Source organism: Ceratotherium simum, chromosome 24, assembly GCF_057802395.1.
Source record: "Ceratotherium simum simum isolate JZ-2026a chromosome 24, ASM5780239v1, whole genome shotgun sequence".
NCBI lineage: Eukaryota > Metazoa > Chordata > Mammalia > Perissodactyla > Rhinocerotidae > Ceratotherium > Ceratotherium simum.
In genome coordinates this window covers 16,307,548-16,331,590 of record NC_141923.1, presented here as the reverse complement: position 1 = coordinate 16,331,590, position 24,043 = coordinate 16,307,548, and the positions used below count along the sequence as shown (strand labels likewise).

The 24,043-nt window shown below is 37.9% G+C and overlaps 1 protein-coding gene across 3 annotated transcripts in view; it reads left to right on the top strand.

Annotated features, from left to right (window-relative positions):
- The first annotated feature begins 664 nt into the window (after positions 1 to 664).
- Positions 665 to 24,043, top strand: part of TTC8 (tetratricopeptide repeat domain 8) — a 53,343-nt gene continuing 29,964 nt past the window's right edge. The window contains exons 1-7 of one of the 3 annotated variants that reach the window (XM_087448074.1): positions 665 to 830; positions 15,438 to 15,558; positions 17,829 to 17,892; positions 18,000 to 18,159; positions 18,382 to 18,471; positions 20,365 to 20,409; positions 22,843 to 22,920. In XM_087448074.1, coding sequence (XP_087304200.1) covers positions 717 to 830; positions 15,438 to 15,558; positions 17,829 to 17,892; positions 18,000 to 18,159; positions 18,382 to 18,471; positions 20,365 to 20,409; positions 22,843 to 22,920 — 672 coding nt within the window. In that variant the 5' untranslated portion in view covers positions 665 to 716. Of the gene's footprint in view, positions 831 to 14,514; positions 14,604 to 15,437; positions 15,559 to 17,828; positions 17,893 to 17,999; positions 18,160 to 18,381; positions 18,472 to 20,364; positions 20,410 to 22,842; positions 22,921 to 24,043 lie in introns of those variants that run through there. The other 2 variants (XM_004434186.3, XM_087448073.1) reach the window with 2 other exon arrangements.

Below are 24,043 nucleotides of genomic sequence, written 5' to 3'. Positions count from 1 at the left end.
TCACCCAGATTTAGTCCAGCTCCCTAATCCCATGCGACCTTAGGTAAATAATTTCTCTACTCTGAGCCAATCTCAGTTTCTCAAGTGTAAAGTGAATAGATTGGACTAAGTAATCTCCAATGCTCCTTTCAATTCGGACATTGGGATACGGTGAGAAGGACTTCGAGAAACAGACTGGAGAGTTTTAGGGTTTAGGGTTTTGGGTTCTGATGGGCGGGACGGTATTGAAGAAGCTGTTTTCATGTTTGTGTTTTTAGAGTCTGAAGGGTAAGTGATAGGGGTAGGAATGCGTGAAGGGGAAGGGCAGGCCAGTGACAGCCGGACGGAGAGTCAACACCCAGGACTTCTCCCGGACTGGCAGAATAAGTAGAGCATTTGGCTGCTAGGCAACCGCGCCTCCGCCGGGAGGATGGAGGACCCCGGTCGGAGGTGTCTAAGTCACTGCCTGTTAATTTAGCGGCAGTGCCTTCCTATTGAAATTAATGAAATATGTAGCTTTTAAAAGTACACATTTTTTCCACTAAGGTTTGGCAAGCCCTATAGCTGAGCTCTGCTTGCGGTGGTTTTTCTTTTTTCTGTTCTCAGGCGCGTTGCGGGCTCCTCTCTGGCAAAGCCCCTGTCATCGCGCGTTGCTGGGCAGAGCTGGACGCCGCCTGCTCCTTGCCCCCCTCTCCCTGGGAGGGGGTCTGGTCCTTTGCTGGCCGTCCTCCGCCGCCATGGGCTCGGAAATGGAGCCGCTGTTCCTGGCCTGGAGCTATTTTAGGCGCAGGAAGTTCCAGCTCTGCGCTGATCTGTGCACGCAGATGCTGGAGAAGTCCCCTTATGACCAGGTACCGGGCGGACCCCATCAGCCCTGTGGATCCCGGCGATGAGGCAGAGGGCTCTGGGGGAGTCCCCAGGCCCCGGGTGGGGGCTCCGGGGAATAAGGTCCAGGGCGAGGTTGACCGTGTGGTCCGCACAGGCACCTGGAGCGAGACTCCCTGGAGCCGTGGCCGGCGGGTCCCTGCCCCAGGCGTCCCCTAGTCCCTGCAGGACCCAAAAGTGCTGTGCGGTGACCGCCCTCTCCTCAAGCTTGTGCAGCCCCCTTCTTTTAACTTAAAGGAACACTTAAAGCCCTGAATTTTACATTGGGTAGGAACTTTGATAATTCATGTATACTTGTATATGAAAGGGCTCTTAAGCTCGCTGCATGTGCGTTATTAATTTCTAACACAATTATGTATAAACATAGATTTGTAACTTCCCACCCCCTGTTGAAATAGCTGCCTTTTTTTTTCTTGGATCAAACATGTGATCCTTCCGCTTCATCTTAAGACTGTTGTCCACGAGTGAAGGAGCCTTTGATTTTGGGACATGCGTGCAAATTGAGGCAAATGATACAAGTTAGAGGAAAATCTAGGAGAGGAAAAGATAGATTTATTATTAGGAGGGAGATGGGAAACAAGTCCCCCTAAAGGAAGGAATGATGGCATCGATTAAAATAGAACTTAAACTACACTAATAGTTGTTGTTCTCCTAAAAAAGTGAAATATTAAATAAAGGGAGTGAAAAAGGTCATATACTCTGTGTGTGAGAGGTACAACTTTGGTGGGCAGGTAGCTTCTGGAAGAGGCAAAAAGGATAGTTAGGGAGAATGGGAGCAGAACTGTAGAAGTTTGTCAGTACTTCTAGTAAATACAGGATGTAGCTATATAGTTCTAGTTTCCCAGCTTTTCCTCTAGTGGTGTTGCCTGGGAGATGTTAGAGAAAAAGGAAAATTGAGGGGAGTTATATAAGCAGAGGTATGAGTGTGAACGCTGTTACTAGGCTCTGCCTTAGCTCCCAGCAAATGGATGGAGGATAACCTGTTGGGGTGAACATTTTGGCCTTAAGATAGTGTATCTCCCCTAGAACAATCCGTGTTAGTGGCAATACTAAGCTCAGTCCTGTTCATGTTAGTTCACATTAGTTACTAGGACTACGTTTCTGTAGACAAACATTTTTCCAAGTGTGTTTCTTGGGACAGTAGTCCCACAGATGCTCCTCAAAAAAAAAAGGGCCAGCCCTGGTTGCCTAGTGGTTAAGTTTTGGCGTGCTCGGCTTGAGTGGCCCTGGTTTGGTTCCTGGGCGCAGACCTATACTGCTCTGTTAGCAGCCATGTTGTGCTGGTGGCCCACATACTAAAAAATAGAGGAAGACTGGCACTGATGTTAGCTCAGGGCGAATCTTCCTCAGCGAAAAAAAAAAAAAAGACTCTGTGATCAAATATGTTTGGCAACCGTGACAAAATATTGACCCCTTTATATTTGTACAACAAAAGGGTGTTATAAACCTATGATGTACCAGACGGTCTAGGCACAATGGTTTGCAAGAACTTTACATACTCTTTCCATTTTTCTGTTGAGTTAGGGTAGTTTCCATCCTGTGTTCCACAAAACACAGGTCCTAAGAGCTGCTCAGTGGAAGACAGTTTCTTGATTAAATGCATTTGGGAAATGTATATTCCCTTCTTAGAGGTTCAAGATTCATACTAAAGGCTCTGAGAAGTCCGGAAGAAAAGAAACTTAGTTTTGCCTAGTTTTGGTTAATGCAATAGTTCTGAAACTTATTTGACCACTGATTCCTTTTTTGGCAAGGGGCAAGGGTCAGATGTCTTTGTTGTTATCATTCTAGGGAGATGTGGGGAAATGTTATTATAGGCAAAGCAGCAGTGTTGTTGTTAATGGTTAAGACCCTGTAAGCTGAATGACATATTATCATAGTGACATTCAGTACTGCACCTATGAATTTAGATTTAGTCTGTGCTAGGCACTGTTATCAGGACTTTATATGTGTTCAATTCAATGACTTTTTATCGAGTGCTTACTACTTGCCAGACATAAGTTCTATAGATTATATGTATTTCTATGCTTAGGATAACCTTGCAAAGTAGGTAACAAAAACAATAGCTAATATTCATTGAGTATTTACTCTGTGTCAGGCTTCGTTCAGATGGTTTTATATGTTACCTCATGTAATCCTCAGCTATTTTAGGAAGTTAGTACTATTTCCCCCATTTTTCAGATTGAGCACACTGAGGTACAAGGTGAAGTAATTTGTCCAAAGTTACAAAGCTGGTAAGCCCATTCCCTTTGTCTATACTATGCTGCCTCTTAGGTGCTTTGTAGCCTAATTTTTCAAAACTGAATGTTTCTGAACTTTTCCCAGTACATTTCCCATCTGTGCCTTTTTCAAGATTTTAGCTAAAAGTAAAGAATTTTGACATGTCTTTGTAGTTGGATTAAAGGCTCTGAGAAGTCCTGGGAAGGAAATCTGCCTAATTTTGATTAAGACAGTGTTCTGAAACTTATTTGACCACTAACTGGCTCATTTTTGGGGGGACAGAGGTACAGATATCTCCCTTGTTATCCCAGGGAGATGTCACTTTGGGAAATACATAGGCAAAGCAGCAGTGTTTTTATTAATGGCTAAGAAGGGGCTGTAGAGGATATCTTCTTGACCTCTTTCCTTTTACCTCGGAAGAATAGGATGAACAAATTAAGTACTTCATTTAAAAATCTCCCAAATTAGCAGCTAAATGAGATAAGAGCTTGGATCTTTTTATTTGGCCTCTCATACAGCTTCCATTAGGCCTTCTGGCCCTCTTGAAAGATTGACTTGGTACAAGGTATGTTTGGTGGCATTGATTTTGATAATGATAATGAAGAAAAAAAGACACAGGATCATACTGGGAAGTGTTGCTGTTGTCACTGGTTAGCCATTTGACATGGTTAACATCATTATGGCAATAGGTCTTGTTAGGTCGTGGCCTATTCCATTGTCTTCTTTGTTGTGGATTTGAAATAATACTTCATGATGTGATACGTAATTAATCTCTAATACCATAGAAATGTTTTTTAAAATGTTATTCTTTGTTACTATTTTATTGTTATGAGCAGAGGTGTTTGTGTTCAGCTCCTACAAATATCAGAGTAGACCCAGGAGAATCAGTACTGGATCTAGAAGAATTTATGATGTTCTTTTCCTTTCTATTCCTTTTTATTTGTCTTGCTGCGGTAGTTTATTTAATTAGGAACTATATATATATATATATTGCCAGAACAATGAGTAGCATTTCACCAGGAATAGAAGTTTAACTTGATGTTACCTTACGAAATTGGGCTTTTGCTACCTGGATAGGGCTTCTGAAATGTTACAGGTTCACTCATGTTATTTACTCTTTGACCCAAACTTTAAACACTATGCTTTTTCACCGTGTGCTTTTCTTAGCACCAATTTGTGTATGTTGTACCCAATTATTTCATTTTGGAAATACTTTCCAGTATGATTTCCCCATGCTTGAAGAAATCTTACCTTTCTCTTAATTAATTAAAAAAACTTAAAAATATTTATGTTAGAGTGCCAATACAATTAATGAAGAGCTTTAGGAAGCTGAAGGAGGTTTCTTGGATTGAAAGCTTGCGGGTTCTCTTTCCTTCCCTTAGAATATGAGTCCAGAATGGCAGATCTGTATGGTATGGCACAGAGTCTGGCGCTCAGGGGCTCTCGTTATGTATTTGCTGAATGAGTGCATTGATCATATTCATACATGTGTTTTGATGGCATTATTCATATGTGCCAGCTTCCCCTCTATTTAGGAAGACCATCTTAGTTGCCCGATGATCTTTGTCTCTCCCTTTCCCCATCCTTAATTTTCAGGACCATAGGTTCTTTTTTTTTTTCCTCCCCAGAGCCCCCAAGCCCCAAAGCCCCAGTACATAGTTGTATATCCTAGTTGTAAGTCATTCTAGTTCTTCTGTGTGAGCCACCACCACAGCATGACAACTGACAGACGAGTGGTGTGATTTTTGCACCCGGGAAGTAAGCTCCGGCTGCCGGAGCGGTGAGCACCAAATTTTAACTACTAGGCCATCAGTGCTGGCTCAGCACTATAGGTGCTTACGTGTACATTTACCTTTTCAAATAAGTGTAATTGCATTATAGACATGCTTAATTCATTTCTTATTTTGAGGGTCAGGTTTTTTTAATCAGTTGAGAAAATTCTTCCTGGACTCCTCCAGGAGAGTGTTTCTACTAGTAATTATCATCATTGGTATTTCTTACAGGGCTCTTATTGTTTCAGTGGAGGAAGTTAAATGATGGAGAGACTAGCAATTTATGAAAAGCTAACAGAAATCTGATCAGAGTGGAAGCAGATGGTCCTCAGCTCTACAGTTAGCTGCTTTATCTTCATGTGCTCCTTTAGCCTCATGGACTTTTTTGAGGCTTCTGCATTTCAAAGGAGAATACTTTTTCTTTTCAGCTCTTTGAATTACCATTCCTGTGCCACCAAACTGATTTTAGTACAAATGAGTGACTTTGAAGTGGTGCCTGGACACATAGAAGAGCAAGGAAATGAAAATATTTCTTCTGAGTGCCAAATGGATTCATTTTTTTGAATCCATTTGCTTTTTTTTCCCCCCAGAACAAAAATAGCTTTTGTTTTTGATGTTTATTTTCACTTTTGGTCTTGCTTATTTTTCTCCCAGATGAAGACAACCTCTCTAAAGTGATTTATTATTTGTTAATCTTATAAGCTGGTCCTGGGTGCTTCAAAAAGATTAACATTTCGGTCCTGATACGTCAGCCTTTTGGGATGAAGCCCATCTCTAAGACTATTTCTTCTACATTTATTTTTCCTTTAAGAGATACTATTTTGGTATAGTATCATCAAAAATATTTAATTAGTGCCTTGTTCTTTCTGTTAGGACATCTGGATTGTATTTAATTTTGATTCTTGCCAAAGTCAGGGTAGTCAGGTTGGCCAAAGAGGAATGGTATACTATGGACTAGCATGTTTCCTTAGAGTAATACATTTTTATTTGGATACAAAAGGCCTGAAGGGTAAGTTGAATGTAATAACCTGGTCTTTGGTAATGGGGAAGGGTTCTTGAAGAAGATGAATTCTGAACTGCTTTTCCCAGATGCAGAATGATGAGAAACAGAGGGCAGGGTCTGTGAGCGTGAAGGATATTAAGGTTCTGATCTGTTAAGAATTAAGAAGGATAACTGGATAATTTGTCATAGTGTCCCCCTGCTTGATAAAATACAGCAAGAACAGGCAATTCATAGAGAGGTATTGTCTTTTTTCAAAGCGTTCTTTAAATCATGACTGAAAAGTGGTTAAAAGTTATGATATAAGAGGGAGAAATGGTCTTGCACACAGCGGTATGACCTAGAGGGAAGGCTGGCCTCCGCAGCTCTTGTCGGTCATCCTGATTAGCGGCCTAATCTGATTACTGTTCTTTGTGTTCCGTATGTCGGATTCATGACTTTCAAACCAGTCCTGAGTTTTTAGCTCCGTTATAATTAAACAGTTCATGAAACATGGAAGTTTTTCAGGCAGTGGGGTTTTTAAAAGACACTATGCTTTTATTAACGGGGTAAATTTCTGATCGATTTTCAAATTATTACAATCAGTGATTCCAGGAGTGGGAGTGTTGGCTGTATATCAGAATGGAGGTAATTCATGTTCTCCTCACCCACCCTCAATCTCTGCTTATAATGAGAGAAGTTGCAGAGAGGAGGGGGTTCTTGTTGTAAATGGTTTCACAGTAGAGAAAAGGCTGAACGCCACTGGCTTAGATGAAAGACAGGGAACCAGGGCTTCCCAGTCAGCTGTATGTTAGTAGCCGTTGAGACAATGATCTGGTGATCCAAGCCTAAAAACGTCTTTCTGTATGATTATCTCATATATTTCCTCTTTGGGGCCATGGAGACTTATAGCCAGACTTAATCTTTTGATTCCACACTCTGTGGAGCAGTTCATTTGATGAATTTGCATTCCTGCTGAATTATACAGATTACATTCCCACTTGGCTACTTGGTCACTAGATCTCCCTAAACCTTCTGAAATCCATCCATTTCTCTGTTCTCTTACATTTTTTTCCTTCCTGTTATTGCTAAATTCTGAATAATGACTTGGTAGTTTAAGAGCAGAGCTCGATGGACTCATTAGCTGGAGTAAGTATTGGTGGCAATTAGGAAGTCGCATTCAGAGTTATCTGGAGATTTAATTCCCCAAAGTAATAGCAGCAACCTAAGAGAAAGCTGTACCCTGGGGAGGAAGCAAGGAAGCAAAGTGATGTGACTTGAAGTTGATGCTAATGAGTGTTTGCTGGTTCTAGGCAGTGTCTCTCTACTTTCCATGTCCTCTTACTCACTCACTTGGAAGGAGATTCAAAGGGAAGTTTTAATTTATATGCCATAACTGGGAGTCAGTTCTGAGTTCTGAAAAGGGAACTAATAGAGTTTGGTGCTTTTCTGTTCATGATATAAATGTTTTTATAAAGAAATTCTGTGTGACTGATACTTCTTGTTGAAAGTGCTACCACTTTATGCTTCATTAACTATGATAGTATGTGTGAAAGAACTCTGAAAATTGTGAAATGTTCTTAAAATTGCAAGGTTTTATTGTTAAAACTATCCTATACAGTAGGCACTATTGCTCCAATTTGAGACGAGGACTGAGTAAGGGAGGTTTCATGACTTGTTCAAGATCACGCAGCTAAGTGGCTCCCTGAGGATCAAGCCCAGTCTTCTGACTCTAGGGCTGGGCCTGGTGTTCTGCTCACCTGTGTTGATACCCATGGAAATAATTCGCTAGACCAAGTGAACATAACCTGTCGTTCCTTTATGGGCGAATTAATTTAAATCACAAAACTATATTAGAGAGAGAGCCACAGATGACGATCTCAGAGATTTTAAGCAAGTTTTGCCCTGTCTCTAAATTAAAACATCCGGACTCTTTTCTTTCACTATCTTGCTGCTCCTGATGGATCTCCAGACCAGCCGTACCTGGCCTTGGTCTCCCCATACCCTACAGTAGTCTGCTTTCCAGCCCTGCTGTGATCTCACATACTCAGCAAAGTGCATGCTCTTGCCCCAGAGTGTCTAGGTTTAAATAGTGTCTGTACAACTTGACCTCACAGTTTTCTCATCTGTAAAATGAGAATGGTAATATACCTACCTCAAAGGATTGTTGTGAAGGTTAAGTTCATTAGTACACGGTAAGTGATCAAAAATGTTAGCTACCATTGTGTCTACATAGCTAGAGCTATTTGCATGTAGGATTCTGTTGTTTAAATTTTTCTGAAAGGATTGTTGGTAATCTGGAAAGCATCTGTGAGTTAAGTGTCCAATGAAACTGATGATAAAATGATGTTGAATATAGCTCATAGATCATTGGCACTCAGTAATTTCCAGAATAATCTCTTTCCTTTTTCTCTGACTCCCTTCTTATGTCCCATATGTTCTGCTTTTCTCCCCTCCATGTAAGTCATCTATACTCTCCCTTCCATCTAAGTCCTCCATAATTGGTCCATAACTTGAGTATAGCATTTAACACATTGTATTGTAATTTATTGAACTATGTGCCTTCCCCCATAGAATGTTCTCAGTGCCTAGAAGGGTGCCAAGGATGCAAGGCAAATGCTGTGGAATTTATGAGTTGTCTGTCTCACTCCCGTTAAGGCCTTATCTCCATCTTCCATCCACACAACCTCACCTGTCTCTACACCTTCCTATCCTCTAGGCCTCTCCTTTTCTTCTCTGACCTTCTCATTTCACATCATTTCCTTACGTGCTCTTTACCTGTATGGTAAATTATAAATGTATTCCTGTGGGGAATAAGCATGAGACAGAGAGAGCACAAAGGCCTTCGTCAGTGAACAGAGCTCTCTGAGGTTGAGCTGCTGGTTTTAGTTTGGGCCACTGGAGGAATCTTCCTGCCCTTGGCAGAATAACAGGCATCCACCTTTTACTTCCTATCAGTGGCTTCTATCTCCTTTTGTTGTTTTCTTTTCCTATTCAAGCATTGTCTACAATCACCTCTGGTAAACTTTTTTTTCCCCTTTCTATATGAAACTTATCTCATATCTCTCCTGCACTTTTCCCTTCAATCCTGCCTTATTGCTTCAAACTCATTTTTTATCTCCAAGATGCACTGGAAAGAAAGAGCTCTGGCTTCTTTGTATGACTTTGAGCAAACTAGATGACATCTCTGAATTTATTTCCTTATCTGTGAAGTGGATTATAACACTTACCTGCCTCCCTCAGATGGTTGTTATGAGACTCAAATGAGATAATGGGTCAGATAGACATGTATACAAATAAATAGAAGAAAGAACAAAAGGGGTTACTTCTGTCGTCTCATTGCCTGTATCAGTCAGTGTGCTTCTCTAAGTAAGGACTGTGGGATCTAGGAAATCTGTACTTTTTCCAGATATTTCTTATGCACACTGGAGTTGGAAACCCCCAATTGCTATGTGTTCTTAGTTGCTGTTTTGGGTTCGGTTCAGCTGATTGCCAAATATTCTCTAAATCCCACCCTCTAGGGCCCTTACCTTTTAGCCTACCTTAGCGTTTTCCTCTCATGTTGCTACCACATGTCATGCTAAAGAAATTGCTTATCCTTGAGTGGTCACCAGATGGTTTACACATTGCTTACATATGTAATATATTCTTAAAAAAATATTTAGAGTATTCTTTTTGGATTTTAGAGCTTTAGAAAGCAAGGAAAGCAAGGTTCTTTTTTTTCTTTCCTTTTTCTGTTTCTTAGTAGCTTCCCCAATAAAGCATGCTGCAGATTAAGTGTTCAACAAAGGCTGCTAACTGTAGACATGTAAGTGTAGATGTTTTATAAATAAATTTGTTATAAGTCTGATTTTTTTACCAATGGATTTCTATTTAATTTGGATAGAAAAAACCCTGAGTTTATCAATACCTGGCACTAATATATATTATATAGTCCGTTTATAAAAATTTCTCAGAGGACATTATAGTCAGAATTAATTTCTTATCTTCAGCCACTAATCCCATCATATTTATGTGGAATAGAAGGGTTTATAGTATGTGGATTCTCCTCCACCTCCCCAAGTGAGTAAAGGGTGAATGTTTTAACCACTATGAACTGACTTTTGAATATAAAGAAATGTTTCCTTGGTATACATTTGTATGTTTTGCTGAGATAATATGTCTTCACACAGTATGTATATGTGGTATACTGAGGTACTGTGTCTTCATTAAACAGGTAGTTAAGATATCTTCTCTGTGCTCTAAATGTGGTTAGAGTAATTAGAATTTTCTGATCATAGAAAATTTAGCATTCTTCAGTGTATATTAGTTTTACAGAACTCTTGAGAGCACTTGTGGAAAAAGATTAAAGTTAATATTTGGATTTTTATTGAATGAGTTTGAGTTCACCTACAAATAGTTGGTTAGTCATTAAGACTTTTTATTTTAGAAACTGTATTTCTTAAAAATGTTTACTATCTTAATGCTTTCCAGGAACCAGATCCTGAATTGCCAGTGTTTCAGGTAAAGGTTTAGCCGCAACCTTTAGTTTAGAGGATACTTTAATTACTATTGCTTAGTTGCTATAGATTAGAAAATTTGCTGCATAGCTACTTGTACTGTTATAAAATTAGCCATATCTACCAGACGTTCTCTACCTTCTTATGCAAACTATTATATTTCCAACACTTTTGTGTCTATGGATGGGTAGCCTTGTAGAACTAATACACTCTACTCCACTAAGACTTGGAGCTTAAACAGAAATGACCAATATTGACCAAAGGATGAGAAAAATAAAGAAGGAGGGAAGGGGAACCAGGGGCTTAGAAAGGGAACTGAGAAGTGAGCAGAGCCACAGGTGTCTGAACAGACTTGATGGACTGAACAGTATGTCTTGAGTAAAGAGTAGGCTGGCTCTGCTTGGGAAGGGCTTGGCTTTAGAGAGAGGTGCCTGCCACAGTGAGGAAGAAAGGAAGGGATACTGGCCAGACAGCCACATCTACCAAATAGCTTTGTTAGAGATGGGAGGTGGCCAGAGGGATCTGCTAATTTGCTAACTGGATAAGACACAGCGAGTGAGTGGGGAGGGAGCCCAGGCAGAGGAGGTCTGTTAGGGGGACTCCTGGCCAGTCAAGCTTTTAGCCCAACAGGGTTTCCAGTAAGTCTGGGAATAAGGAGAAAGGGTGAGAGAGAGCGGTAAATCAGAGAGCTTAAATATTGCCAGGTGTTTGCCCTGCCAAGTGAGAGAATTTTAACAATGGTTTTTAGGTAAATAAACAATTTGAACCTCGTATGGGGTTCACGTGAGTAATCATCAGACCTTTTAAAGCGATATACACAGTACTCTGATGGAGGCCTGTGTAGTATTAAACAAACTTGGTAAATAGGTTAAAATGTAGCACTCTGTTCTTTAAAAGGATGACATGTCTTTGGAATGTTCCTAATCATGATTTCCAAATTGATGGTGCAAAACTATTTTTTTGCAAAATATATGTAGAAGTCATTTAAGAAGGACCTAAATTATAAATAGAGTAAGTAATGTGCTTTTTGTTTTCAGTGATTTTGATTAAAATTAAATTAAAACATCAATAATTTGCTTTGTTGGTATGGTTTTAAAACTGTAAGTGGCATTGGAAAGTTTCAAACCGGCACAGGGACTTCATGAAGGACCTGTATTTAGTATTACTTTCCTGTTCTGTTACTGTGGACCTAATTATCCCCTGGATAATGATCTAAAAGAATAAAAAGGAAACAAGGCCGACTGGATTCTTTTGAGCTCACTCTTCATGCTTTTTGCCTTTCGTCTTTTGCACATTTTTACAACTTCAAGATAAATGAGGCTTTACAACAACTCAATATTTTGTGCCTAAGTTTTCATTTTCATAGAGTAGGCAGAGTGTCAAATGTTACTGATTCTCATGATGTCAAAATCAGGTTAGACAGACTGTTCTTTTGGTAGCTTTATTCTAATAATAACTTACCAAAATTGTTTCTTACATGCCTTAAACTACTGGCCTTTCATTCTATCTTAAGAGGAACAGCACAATTTAAACATTTTATTTAGTCAGTAGAGTTTTAACCTTTTCATATGTTTATTTTCATAACTAAAATTGGATTACCCTCACAGAAGGTAGTACAAGTAAGTCAATGTTTTCCTAATGTTAGCTGGCAGATTTTTGCCTCAAGAGTAATGTCCTGTAGGCTAACTCAGTAGGTGAATGAGATGGCGTTATGTTTCACGATAAAAACGGAAATAATTGATGTGATGATTACTCACGTAGATTGGGAGAATCTATGCTTTTCCCTTAAAAAGAGTTTCTAAGCATCTATTATTTTTATCGATTTCACAGTACTTCCAATACATAGGTATTCAAACACGTTAAACATATCTGATAAAACCAATTTATGTTTTTATTCAGATTCAAGGGGCAGTTTGGGATCACTGTGCTTTGATATGCGTTTTATTTTAATCACCGATTAGTATTGAACTTTTTTAAAAAATTTAAACAGGCAGTGGATTTTAGGGCTGTAAAACATACTTGGTTTGCTTCCAAAATAAAATTTTTAATTTTTTAAAAAAAGCCAAAGCCCCATCTGCTGTTTTCATTAAAATCCCACGAATTGTTCACATTGCCGAGAGCAGTTCTTTGAATACAATCTGATGCTTAATCAAGCAGTGATATGTGATTTTCAAGGTCACTTTTTGTTAGGACAGAAAGAAAGTCAGGAAGATGAATATTCTCAAATACTTATGAAATTTAAAATTAAATAATGGTTTAAGTGGATATTATTACAGATCTTTAAATATCAAAAATTTACATCATTTTTCTGCTTCTTAAGAATTAGAAACTGAAACAAATATAGATCTATTTTTTTGAAAAAATGAATTCTTATGGAATAAAATTTTAAAAAAGATGTTCCTATTTGGCTTCTGAGGCATTTATTCATTTGATGGGGAGGGAATAGTGGATTTACTTTCCTGTGTTTTGGTTAGCCTAAAAAAAAATTTGCACCTCCTTAATATTTGAGAGGCTAGTAGAAGGATGGATGTCAAGAAGCATGATGGAATGGACTATGAGATAACAGTATGGACCTGAAAATAGTTAAAAAAAAATGTGCATGGATAATGAATACCCAGCTATATAAATGATAGTACAATAATAAAAACTTGACTTTTAGAAAGTCAATTTAACCAGGACTCCAAGTCATACTTCTGGAGCTTCATTAGCTCCTCCTCATCAGGATGAACATCCATATACCTCATTGTGGCATACAGGGTCCATTATCTGCCGTTGCCTTTTTCTCCGGCTTCCTCTCTGACTGCTGCCGCATCTGAACCTGATTCTTCAGTCATAACTAAACTCTTCTGGAGTTTTGAAACATGCCATGAGCCCTCAAGCTGTGCTGCCTTTGCCCTATTGTTCGCTTTACCTGGCATACGCTCTCCTGGCCACTGGGCCACACGCTTCTCTTCTACCCTTCCCTCCAGCCCCAGGCAGCTAGGTGCCTTTCTTTGTCCTCTCATGGCATGCTCCAGATTTTTGTTATTACATGATGTTTCCCCATAACACTGAAATTCTTGTGAGCTAGAACTTGGGTTGTGGCTTCCTCATCTCTATTCCCAGGACTCGGCATGTGGTAGGTGCTCCCTGGTAATATGGGAATGAACCAGCAGAGCACACATCCTGCTTTTCTATTTCAGCAGAAAATGCTGCAGTCCTTCTTCCTGTCCGCCAGAGAGTGCTGAGCAAAGAATGCCCTTTTGAAAAATCAAAGCTATCAGATACTACTTGCAGGGCAGTATGAAGTGTGGGGACTTAAGATAAATCAGGATTACTTATTTCCATCTTTGAAGTTAAATTAAACTGTTAGGCCAAGCCAGTGATGACTTCCCTGACCCCTGAGCATAGCTGTATAGATGTGACTTTCCTGATCTTTTATGAGTGAAAATCTTAGATTGTTTCTATACTTCGGTGGCTCCCACAGTTATATACAGTTCCAACTGGAATTGATTTTTTTACAAACAAATTAGTTCTTGAATTTGTATTCTGCTCGTTCAATAGTGTTAAATTTACACAAAACATTTGAAACGTTTTATTCTCAGTTATCTAATAAGAATCCAATAAACCTCAACCAGAAAAGTACAAGCCAAAAAACTAATCATCTAACCAAATGTAATTTCACTTGAGGAACCTAAATGTACTGTGGAAACAGCCTTCTTTAATCCATTAAAATGAAAGCATGAAGATTTTCTCTTCTTTAAAAAAATTTTTTTATATATGCTTTCCAGTTACTTTAGCCCACAAAAGGATCTCTACTTTCTATTTCCTATAAAACTATTTTCTGTACCATGCACTTGTCACCTGTCGTGCACGGCTTTGCCCTGTCATTTAATCCAATAAGTGACATGTTGAGGAAATTAGGATCCATGTTTTAATCTTCTCATGTTTCCTTTTCAGTACCTAGCCCGTTGCTTTGTTGTTAGGAGGTGCTCAATAAATATGGACTGGCTAAATGAATGCATCTCGAGTTCTTTATGTGAGGACTTTTTGGACCTCTTGTAGCTCCCATCTGCTCCTCTCTCAGTCTCTTTGCCTTCATTCAGCCTGCTTCACAGCCAGATCCCTAGTATGGTGAGCCTTAACCCCTCCCCAAGCTTCCCTTGCTGCTGTTTCCTCTCTTCTATAGAGTCAGTTCTATGCTGCTGCCTCAAGAGTTGCCGTCTCCCCAAATCCTCCACAGGACACCAAGCTTTATTGTTCTCTGCTTCTATTCTGTGATGAAGGAGGAAGGTAAACATTTCTAATAAAGCAGTTTTAAATGTTTAACAAGGTATTTAATTGTGTGCACCTTTGCATCTAACTGCTCAAGGTAAAGCAAAGCTGATATTTTCCAGATTCTTTAATTACCGTTTGCATTTTTTTCCCCCTACTTTCTAGCAGTTTTTCTACTGGCTAGATCACAAAGTAACCAAGACTGTGTTGATTAGTTATTGGGAATTGAGAGAAATTGATTTTAGTTCAATTCAACATTTTTGGAATAGCTATTGTGTACAAAAACCATAGGTGTTATGGGAAATTCAAAAGTGAACCAGGTGAAAAAGCTTGTGTTCTGGAGAAGGGAGGGCTGACATATGCCCAACAATTACAGTGTTTGTCAAATGTGGTAAGTACATAATAATAGAAGTATAAGTCCTGTTCTATGAGAAAGACAAGAGGGAAGTAGGTTTAGAGTTAAAAGATTAAGAAAGTCTTCATGAAGGACTTGGTCTTGGAGGAGGAAGGCAGAAAGAGCACTGTGGGTATAGCTTTATTCATTTGTTTCCAAATTATTATTCTAGTAAAATTGTCTCTAAAGATCTTCTTTTACTTATAAAAAAGTCCTGTTAGAAGACTACCACACTTTTATTTACTAGATAATTGATATATTGTTTGTTTCTTGATTAATAATGACCTTGCCTTCTGGTATTAGTTTCTTGACATAGCTCTTTAAATTAGTGTAATGCATTAAGTGATAAACATGCTTAATAAAAAATTAGATAATAATAAAAGATGACTAGCTTCTATAGGCTATGCAGTACTTCTAATGCTATTTAATATATGCTTTATTTTATCCATGCTTTTTAGGCAGTTTGGATTTTAAAGGCACGAGCACTAACTGAAATGGTATACGTAGATGAAATTGATGTAGATCAGGAAGGAATTGCAGAAATGATGTTGGATGAAAATGCTATTGCTCAAGTTCCACGTGAGTATTGGTTTTTCAGTTAAGTGAAATGCCATTAGGAGGAGGAATACTATATATATGTATAAAATAAACACAAGACGTTATATACATGAAACATGTATATACATGGAAAAACATTACCTCAAGTAAGTGGTCTCTATTCTGCCTTATAGTACAAAGGCTTTCCTTCCACAATTCAATTATATTGTCTTAAAGTGTGAGATTGATGTATAACAGTTTTTCAATAAAAGCTATATTATGCATTTTTAAATATTTTATAAAATGCATTCTGTCTGAACTGCTTATCTAATATATCAGAAGATTGTTTATCTGAGAGTCTAAACACAGGAAGCATCCAAACAACAGAAGTGTTCTAAAAGGACTAAAAAAAACCTGATCATTTAGAAACATTACTTCCTTGTAATAATTGAAGATGATTTGCTCTAATGCATAATGTAAGATAAAAGCTTCAAATGGAAATTGAGAAAAAAATACATGTTTCCTGTTAAAATGTGTTTTTCTCCATCATTTTGCTCTTTTGGAGTTAAAATATCTAAATTCTAGATATTATGTGTAAATTATCTTTTATTGCAGGAAGAGATGTGTATGAAAAATAAACTATGAATATAGAACCATCATTTTGGTGCTTTGGAGCCTCCTAGTCTTTTTTTTTTTTTTTTAATTGAGGAATTGACATATAACATTTTATTAGTTTCAGGTGTACAATGTAATGATTCACTATTTGTATATATTGCAAAATGATCACTACACTTGTGGTGGTCCATCACCACACATAGTTACAAACTTTTTTTTCTTGTGATTAGTACTTTTTACTTTTTTTTTTTTTTTGTGAGGAAGATCAGCCCTGAGCTAACATCCATGCTAATCCTCCTCTTTTTGCTGAGGAAGACTGGCTCTGAGCTAACATCTATTGCCAATCCTCCTCCGTTTTTCTGCAAAGCCCCAGTAGATAGTTGTATGTCATAGTTGCATATCCTTCTAGTTGCTGTATGTGGGACCCGGCCTCAGCATGGCCGGAGAAGTGGTGCATCGGTGGCCGCCCGGGATCCCAACCCGGGCCGCCAGTAACGGAGCGCGTGCACTTAACCGCTAAGCCATGGGGCTGGCCCCGTGATTAGTACTTTTAAGATCTATGCTCTTGGGGCTGGCCCGGTGGCACAAGCAGTTAAGTGCGCGCGCTCTGCTGCGGCGGCCCCGGGGTTCGCCGGTTCGGATCCCGGGTGCGCACCGACGCACCGCTTGTCAGGTCATGCTGTGGCGGCATCCCATATAAAGTAGAGGAAGATGGGCATGGATGTTAGCCCAGGGCCAGTCTTCGTCAGCAAAAAAAGAGGAGGATTGGCAGATGTTAGCTCAGGGCCAATCTTCCTCACACACAAAAAAAGATCTATGCTCCTAGTAACTTTTGAATATGCAATACAGTGTTATTAACTATAGTCACCATGCTGTGTATTACATCCCCAGGATTTATTTATTGTATAACTGGAAATTTGTACCTTTTGAACTCCTTCACCCATTTCTCCCACCCCCCCACCTCTGGCAACCACCAATCTGTTCTCTGTATCTGTGAGCTTGGTTGTTATTGTTGTTGTTTTTTATATTCCACATATAAGTGAGATTATACAGGATTTGTCTTTCTCTGTCTGACTTATTTTATTTAGCATAATGCCCTGGAGGTCTATTCATGTTGTCACAGATGGCAAGATTTCATTTGTTTTTATAGCTGAGTAATATTCTATTATATATATATATGTTTTATGTATATTATATATATATATATATATATATAAAATGTGGTGTGTATATATATATATATATATACACACCACATTTTCTTTATCCATTCATCCATTGTTGGGCGCTTAGGTTGTTTCCATGTCTTGGGTATTGTAAATAATGCTGCAGTGAACATGAGGGTGCGTATATCTTTTTGAATTAGTATTCTCATTTTCTTTAAATAAATTGGAGCCTGCTAGTCTTGAGTTTGAATCCCAGCTCTACTAACAGGTTGACTTGTTTACTTAACTCTCTAAGCCTTTGCTAAATGGCTTGATATTACCTACCATAGAGACTTAGTGTGAAGATTAAATGTGGTAACATAAAGTAACCTGATAGGTACTCAATAAATATTAGTCTCAAACACGTTTCCCATTTATAAAATATATTTCCTATTATGAATATCTTTCTCACATTCTGAAAATTATGTTAACTGATGATTTTTACAGATGAATAAATACTATGTAAATTGAATTTGGCATCTCATCTCATAGGCCCTGGAACATCTTTGAAACTCCCTGGACCTAATCAGACGGGAGGGCCTAGTCCAGCTGTCAGGTATGTACTTCTATTTCATATCCTCTGCTGCTAAATATTGACCAGACTATATGAGAAGCTTCCTGTATTGATTTTCTTTGTATTTTAACAATTTACAATCTTCACAGGCCAGTCACTCAAGCTGGAAGACCCATTACAGGTTTCCTTAGACCCAGCACACAAAGTGCAAGGCCAGGCACTATGGAGCAGGCCATCAGAACACCCAGAACCACCTACACAGCTCGCCCCATCACCAGCTCGTCTGGAAGATTTGTCAGGCGGGGAACGGTAAATTCTGTTAGTTTTATCATACCCTTGTATTACCAATGTAACTTTACGTTTGTTACATTATTTTTCACTATTGTTATAGTGCAGAATTATATGGAAGAGTTTTGAGGGTGATTTTTTTTTTTTTTTACTTATGTTGCCTTTATAATTTTTATGGACATTAAACTCAATTTATGTTTCAAGCGAGTTTCAGATTTCTTGTTCTATCATTTTTCCCCATAGGCTTCCATGCTTACAAGTCCTGATGGACCTTTTATAAATTTATCTAGACTGAATTTAACAAAATATGCCCAGAAACCTAAATTGGCAAAGGTATGTACTTAAAATTATTTTATGTTATGAAGTAATGTTAGAAGTATTATCATAATAACATTGTAGGGAATGCATAAAAATTTGTGAAGGAAAGGCCATGTGTTGATTGCAATGGAAGTGTTTAATTACTCTAATATGTAATATTTCTCTTGGTCTTGAGTTAAGGAAAGTCAATCAGAAAGAAAGTATATAAACTATTATTATAGAAAATTCTTTTTCTCCTGATAAAGAACAGTAATTTATAAGAGAGAGAGTACATAATTTATAACAGAGAGAGAGAGAGAGGGGGAGGGGGAGGGGGAGGGGGAGGGAGGGAGGGAGGGAGGGAGAGAGAGAGAGGAGGGTTTCCATGACCTTTCAAGTATAAAAAACTAGGTGAGTGTGCAATAATTCAGAACCAGGAGCACTTATCTTCTGGAAACTAGTTTAAGCTCAGCTTAGGTCTTTAGTTGTAATCTCTGTGAATTCTGTGCGTGAGTGCTGAACTCATTCCTAATCTCAGTTCTAATGGCGTTTAGCATATTTACTAAATATCAAACACTCTAGGGAAAATAAAAATGGACACTAGCCATACAAACTTGAAGTTTAAATCAGAAAAAGAAAGGCCTGTTGGTAGACAGGGAATCAGACTGTAATAATGCTTAAGATGTCTTTTTTTTTTTTTTTAAATTTCTTATATGACAGCAATCTAGTCAACTTGATTTAGCAGAATCATAAAGCTTTACTTATTTCCTTTTCCTTTATGATAGTGAAGTATTAAAAACAGCTCATTTGGAATATCTGGTTACCTGCCTTTTTAGGCCATTTACTTGAGGTGATTGGATGGCTAGTTGATACCATTGCTGTTTTCTAACCAGAGTGTAGTCAATGGAGGCATTTTCCTCAATTAAATTAAGATACTTCCAGGACAGACCTGGTCTATATTACTAGATGTAGACTGAACTAGATTTTGTGCTTTTTTGGTGTGTTGTAGCAATAATGCCAGATTTTTCTGTCTTTGGTCCCCAACTCGCATTGACTCATCAGGACTCATTTCTAATATTGGCATATTGCTTGGGGTGTCTGTGGTGACTCCCTGACACTGTCTTGGGTGTTGTAACATTCTTTTTATGACAACAGTAGCATCAACTGCACTCCTAATTTTTTTTCTTTGTAACAGAACAAATGGAGAGTTTGCTGTAGTTTTGAAAGAAGGGCCTTGTCCTGATTTCTTTAGTCTTTTCTTGGTTTTCTCCAAGTCTTTTCTGTTAATAATGTTGATACCTTCCGGGGGCACTAGCCTCTTTTCAAGTATAAAATAGTGGTATTATGGACAAACGTAGTACCACCAAAAGGTAATCCAGTAAATGCTTACTTATCCAGATGAGTTGAGTGAAATATTAAAGTAAGTTGTTCTCAACCCTGGCTGCACTTTAGAGTCATCTGCACGTTAAGCAAAAAATACCCCACTTTACACTTAAACTCTACTTTGTTTCAGAAGGAACTTCCACATTTTCTCATGTCTAAGGTGTCATTATTAATATCATAATCACTGAATAATATATGTAGAGTGTGCAAAAAATGGGCCGAATCTGTTTTACAGCAGTCTTAAAGTTGGTCTTTTCATTTGTCTCTTTCTAATAAACTAGTGTGTATAATATGAAAAAAATTGTTCCATTATTTGAGCTTTCCAGTTTGTATTCTCTAAAAACAGGAAATAGCCATATTTTAAAATGGGTGATTATAATAAATGATGGATAGACCCTTTATTTATAAATCCCAGACACTGTAGAGTACCTTGTTGTTTTGGTTCAATCCAGCTGCTGTCAAAATGGCCTTTGAGTTTTGATATAACAATAGAGTGCTTTTGTTAAAATAAAATCTAATGTATTTTTGGCATTTTTTTCTTCATAGGCTTTGTTTGAATATATCTTTCATCATGAAAATGATGTTAAGACTGTAAGTTTTGAATTCATGCTATTTTCTTTTATTGTCATTTTTCTGACTTTGGTGATTTAAATTCTGAAGTGTTCTATTTCTCACCCTATAAACAGATGAAATTATTCAAGATTGGAGAATTACTAATACTTTGAAATCCGCTGTCAGTTTTAGTAGGAAAATTTGTGTAAATATAGAAGTAAGAACTGTGCCTGGTTCGTAGACTACGAAGATCTCTATTAAAGGACAAGATAGAGATAATTGAGAATACTGCATAACGTGTTTGTGTTAGAGTTTATTTTTTATACTCATAGTTAGCGTTGTTGATCTGTTTTTTTCTTTAGTCCATATAGTGTATTATAGATTTACTAATACACGTATTTCTGGTTTCTTTGCCGTGTGCCCTCTCTCCCCCCTTTGACATTTGATGATAGAAAATTTCAAACATAGAAAAGTAGAGAGAATAGTATAATGAGCCCATATCACCCGTCACCCAGCTTCAGCTCCAACAGTCATCAGTCATCTTGGTAGCCTCTCAACAGAGAATTTTAAGATTATATGCATATGACTTCTCCATTTGTTTCAGTTTTTACATGCTAATATGCAAATGAGCAATAACTTGACAAATTTTGTCAAATTGAATGTAGTTAATTCTGCAGTGTCTAGTGATAGTATTTTCCCCCATTTTTTTTATTAGTTCAGGGAAAAATTTTTATATCCATGTGTTAAGTATTCAGGAAAACACATATGTTTTCCTCAGTTGTGTTTTCTGTGTGTCAACCACTATGCTGTGTACTAGAAAAACTAATAAAAATATGATATTTTTTCCTATCTCTACAAATCATGCAATCTAGCTGAGGAAACAAAATTGACATAATGAAACAATTAAAAGATAACAGCCAAACTGTGAAATTGTTACTACATAGCAAAGGGAAAAAATCAGAAGGGGTAATAGTAGAGAAGATCCATAAAATAAGTAGGATATTTTGGAAAGGAGGGAAAATAAATGTAAATAAAGGGTAAAAACATGAACAGGGTATGGAATGAGAAATAAATAGGCCATATCCTTAAAAACGGGAGCATCAAAGAGGTATTTTAAAGAAAGAAGTGAGAGAACCTGCTGATAGATTTGATATGTAGGACAAAGGAAAAACACAGGTCAATCTGCTTTCTAAAGATGCTGTGAGAAGAATGGTTGTTCTATGTTTTACTAACAGAAATAGGATAATTAGGGATGGAAGTCAGTTTGTAAAGAAGCTGAATAGTTAATTTGAAGGCCTTTTTTTTTTTTTTTGGGTGGCTAACATCTGTTGCCAACTTTCCTCTTTCTGCTGAGGAAGATTGGCTCTGAGCTAACACCTGTGCCCATCTTCCATTTTGTACCTGAGATGCCGCCACATCCTGGCTTGATGAGTGGTGTGTCAGTCTGCACCTGGGATTTGAACCTGCGAACCCCAGGCTGCCAAAGTGGAGCACGCGAACTTAACCACTACACCACCAGGCCGACCCCCTAGAACGTTTTGAGTTCAAAATTGTGAAAGGCTATCCAGGTAGAGGTACCATCGCATGTATTAGAAGATTGGCACTAAAATGTAGGTGAGAGCCTGGGCCAGATGTACAGAATATGAGAGTTATCTATGATGAAGTGTTAGTGCATGTGGCCATGTAGGGAAAAGAGGAAATCGTGTGCATTTCTGTAAAGAGCAGTCAGTACATGCCGTTTTCACTGAATATAAAGCTGGTCAGAGGCTTTCAGTGTGCTGTGTAAAATCATATAGTCATACTGTCATTAAAAAGAAACATCCAAATACCATTCCATTTCATAAGTGAGTAAATCTCTCTAATTGCTAGCATATTGTAAAACTATATCTTGACTTTTTGAAGATTAATTCATTTATTGAGGAGACGTTTATTCTCTCATCCAGAATTTTTTGAGCCGCTACAGTGTGCTAGGCACTGGTGTAGGCCCTGAGATTACGAAATGAAGCATGCAGACAAAATCTCTGCTCTTTTGGAGATTATTTTCTGGTTGAGCAAGTGATAGAGATAATTAGCAAATTTAAAAATGTATAACATGTCATGGGATAGTAAGTACTAAGAAAGCAGAAAAGCAGGAAAGCAGATAAGGGAGTAGATAATGACGTGGGGGAAGATGCTATGTTGGACGGGGTGGTAGGCGGTCAGTGAAGTCCACTCTGAAAAGACATTTAAACAGAGACCTGAATGAAGGGGGACAAGCCACGTAGTTAGGTGTAGGAAGAGCATGTAAGTCAGAGAGAACTTGAACTGCAAAGGCCCTGAGTAGTAGCCTGCTTGGATTGTTTAAGGAACAGTAAGGAGTCCAGTGTGTCTGGAGTGAGATCTGTGAGGGGGAAGAGTTGTAGACGATGGGTTCAGAAAGTAGACAGATCATATGCTGTTGGTAGGTCGTGGTGATGATGTCTTTATTAATAGATTCATTTTGAGGATGTCGCTCTGCATCTTGGCATTTACATAATGTTGTTGAGGAATAGGACATACATAGAAAAAAATAGGATTTAGTCTCTGCATTTTATTTAAGCAGCAAAGCCTTTTTCTTTAAATGAAATCTTATTCAGACCCTAATATATAAAACAGACAAAAGTGAAGCTGCTTGAATTAAAGCAGAAGTAATAGATTAAGAACACACCCACTGGGCCTCCTCCTTGCTCCTCCCACCCCATGTGCTCCTGCCGCTCAAATCCTGGGACCGTTGGGTAGTTCCTAAATCAGACTGTTTCTGAATTACCTGGGGAATTTAAAATAATGGATTTCTGGATTTATGATAGGCTTCCTGAATCCAGAATCCCCAGCGATATGTCTGGTAAATCTGTTTTTAATAAAAGCTGCACAGGTAATGCTAATTTTCAGCCAAGATTGGGAACAACTGCTATAGAATATAGTTTGAAAATCAATGATTATTAGAAGGCTGTAGTGCCAGGCCTTCTAATGTAGGAAAATAGAGCTGGGGAGCATTAACAAGACTTGAAGTCTCCCTCTAACAAACTAACACACAAGAGGAGGTGTGTCTCCTGGCTCAATGAAAGAAAGCAACAAGTTAAAACGCACAACAAAAATGACTCTCAAATATATCTCAGTAACGAGGAAGTGATACAAAATACTGTTGAGAACTGGAAAGCCCATTTATAAATTTTATATTTTTATTCTTAGGAACAGTGAAAGAGTCTTAATACGCTAGGAACAAACAACATTGAGCACAATTTTTGGCTCTTTTTGAAATAGGTGCTTATACTCTGTTAAACAATACTATTATGAAAATTTGTTTAAAGAGTTTCTTTTAGACATTAGTTCAATGAAGAATTTTACAAATTTAAACTAGAAAACAATAGAATGTTCCAAAAATTTGCTTGGATTAAACTAGCAAACAATAGAATATTCAAAAAATTTGCTTGGATTTATGAAGCAAATACAAAGGAAAAAAACTTACTGATTTATGTATATCTCTATACTATAGTGAACCCAAATAAAACCAAAAGTGAAAGGACAATAGAAGGGTGAAATATGTACATCAAGCATGATTTAAAAATTTTAGTGTTTGTCAAATATAAAAAGCTTATCTCAATTTGTTAAAAAATATTTTATGGAAATAGAAATGACCCAAATAACAGGCAGTTTA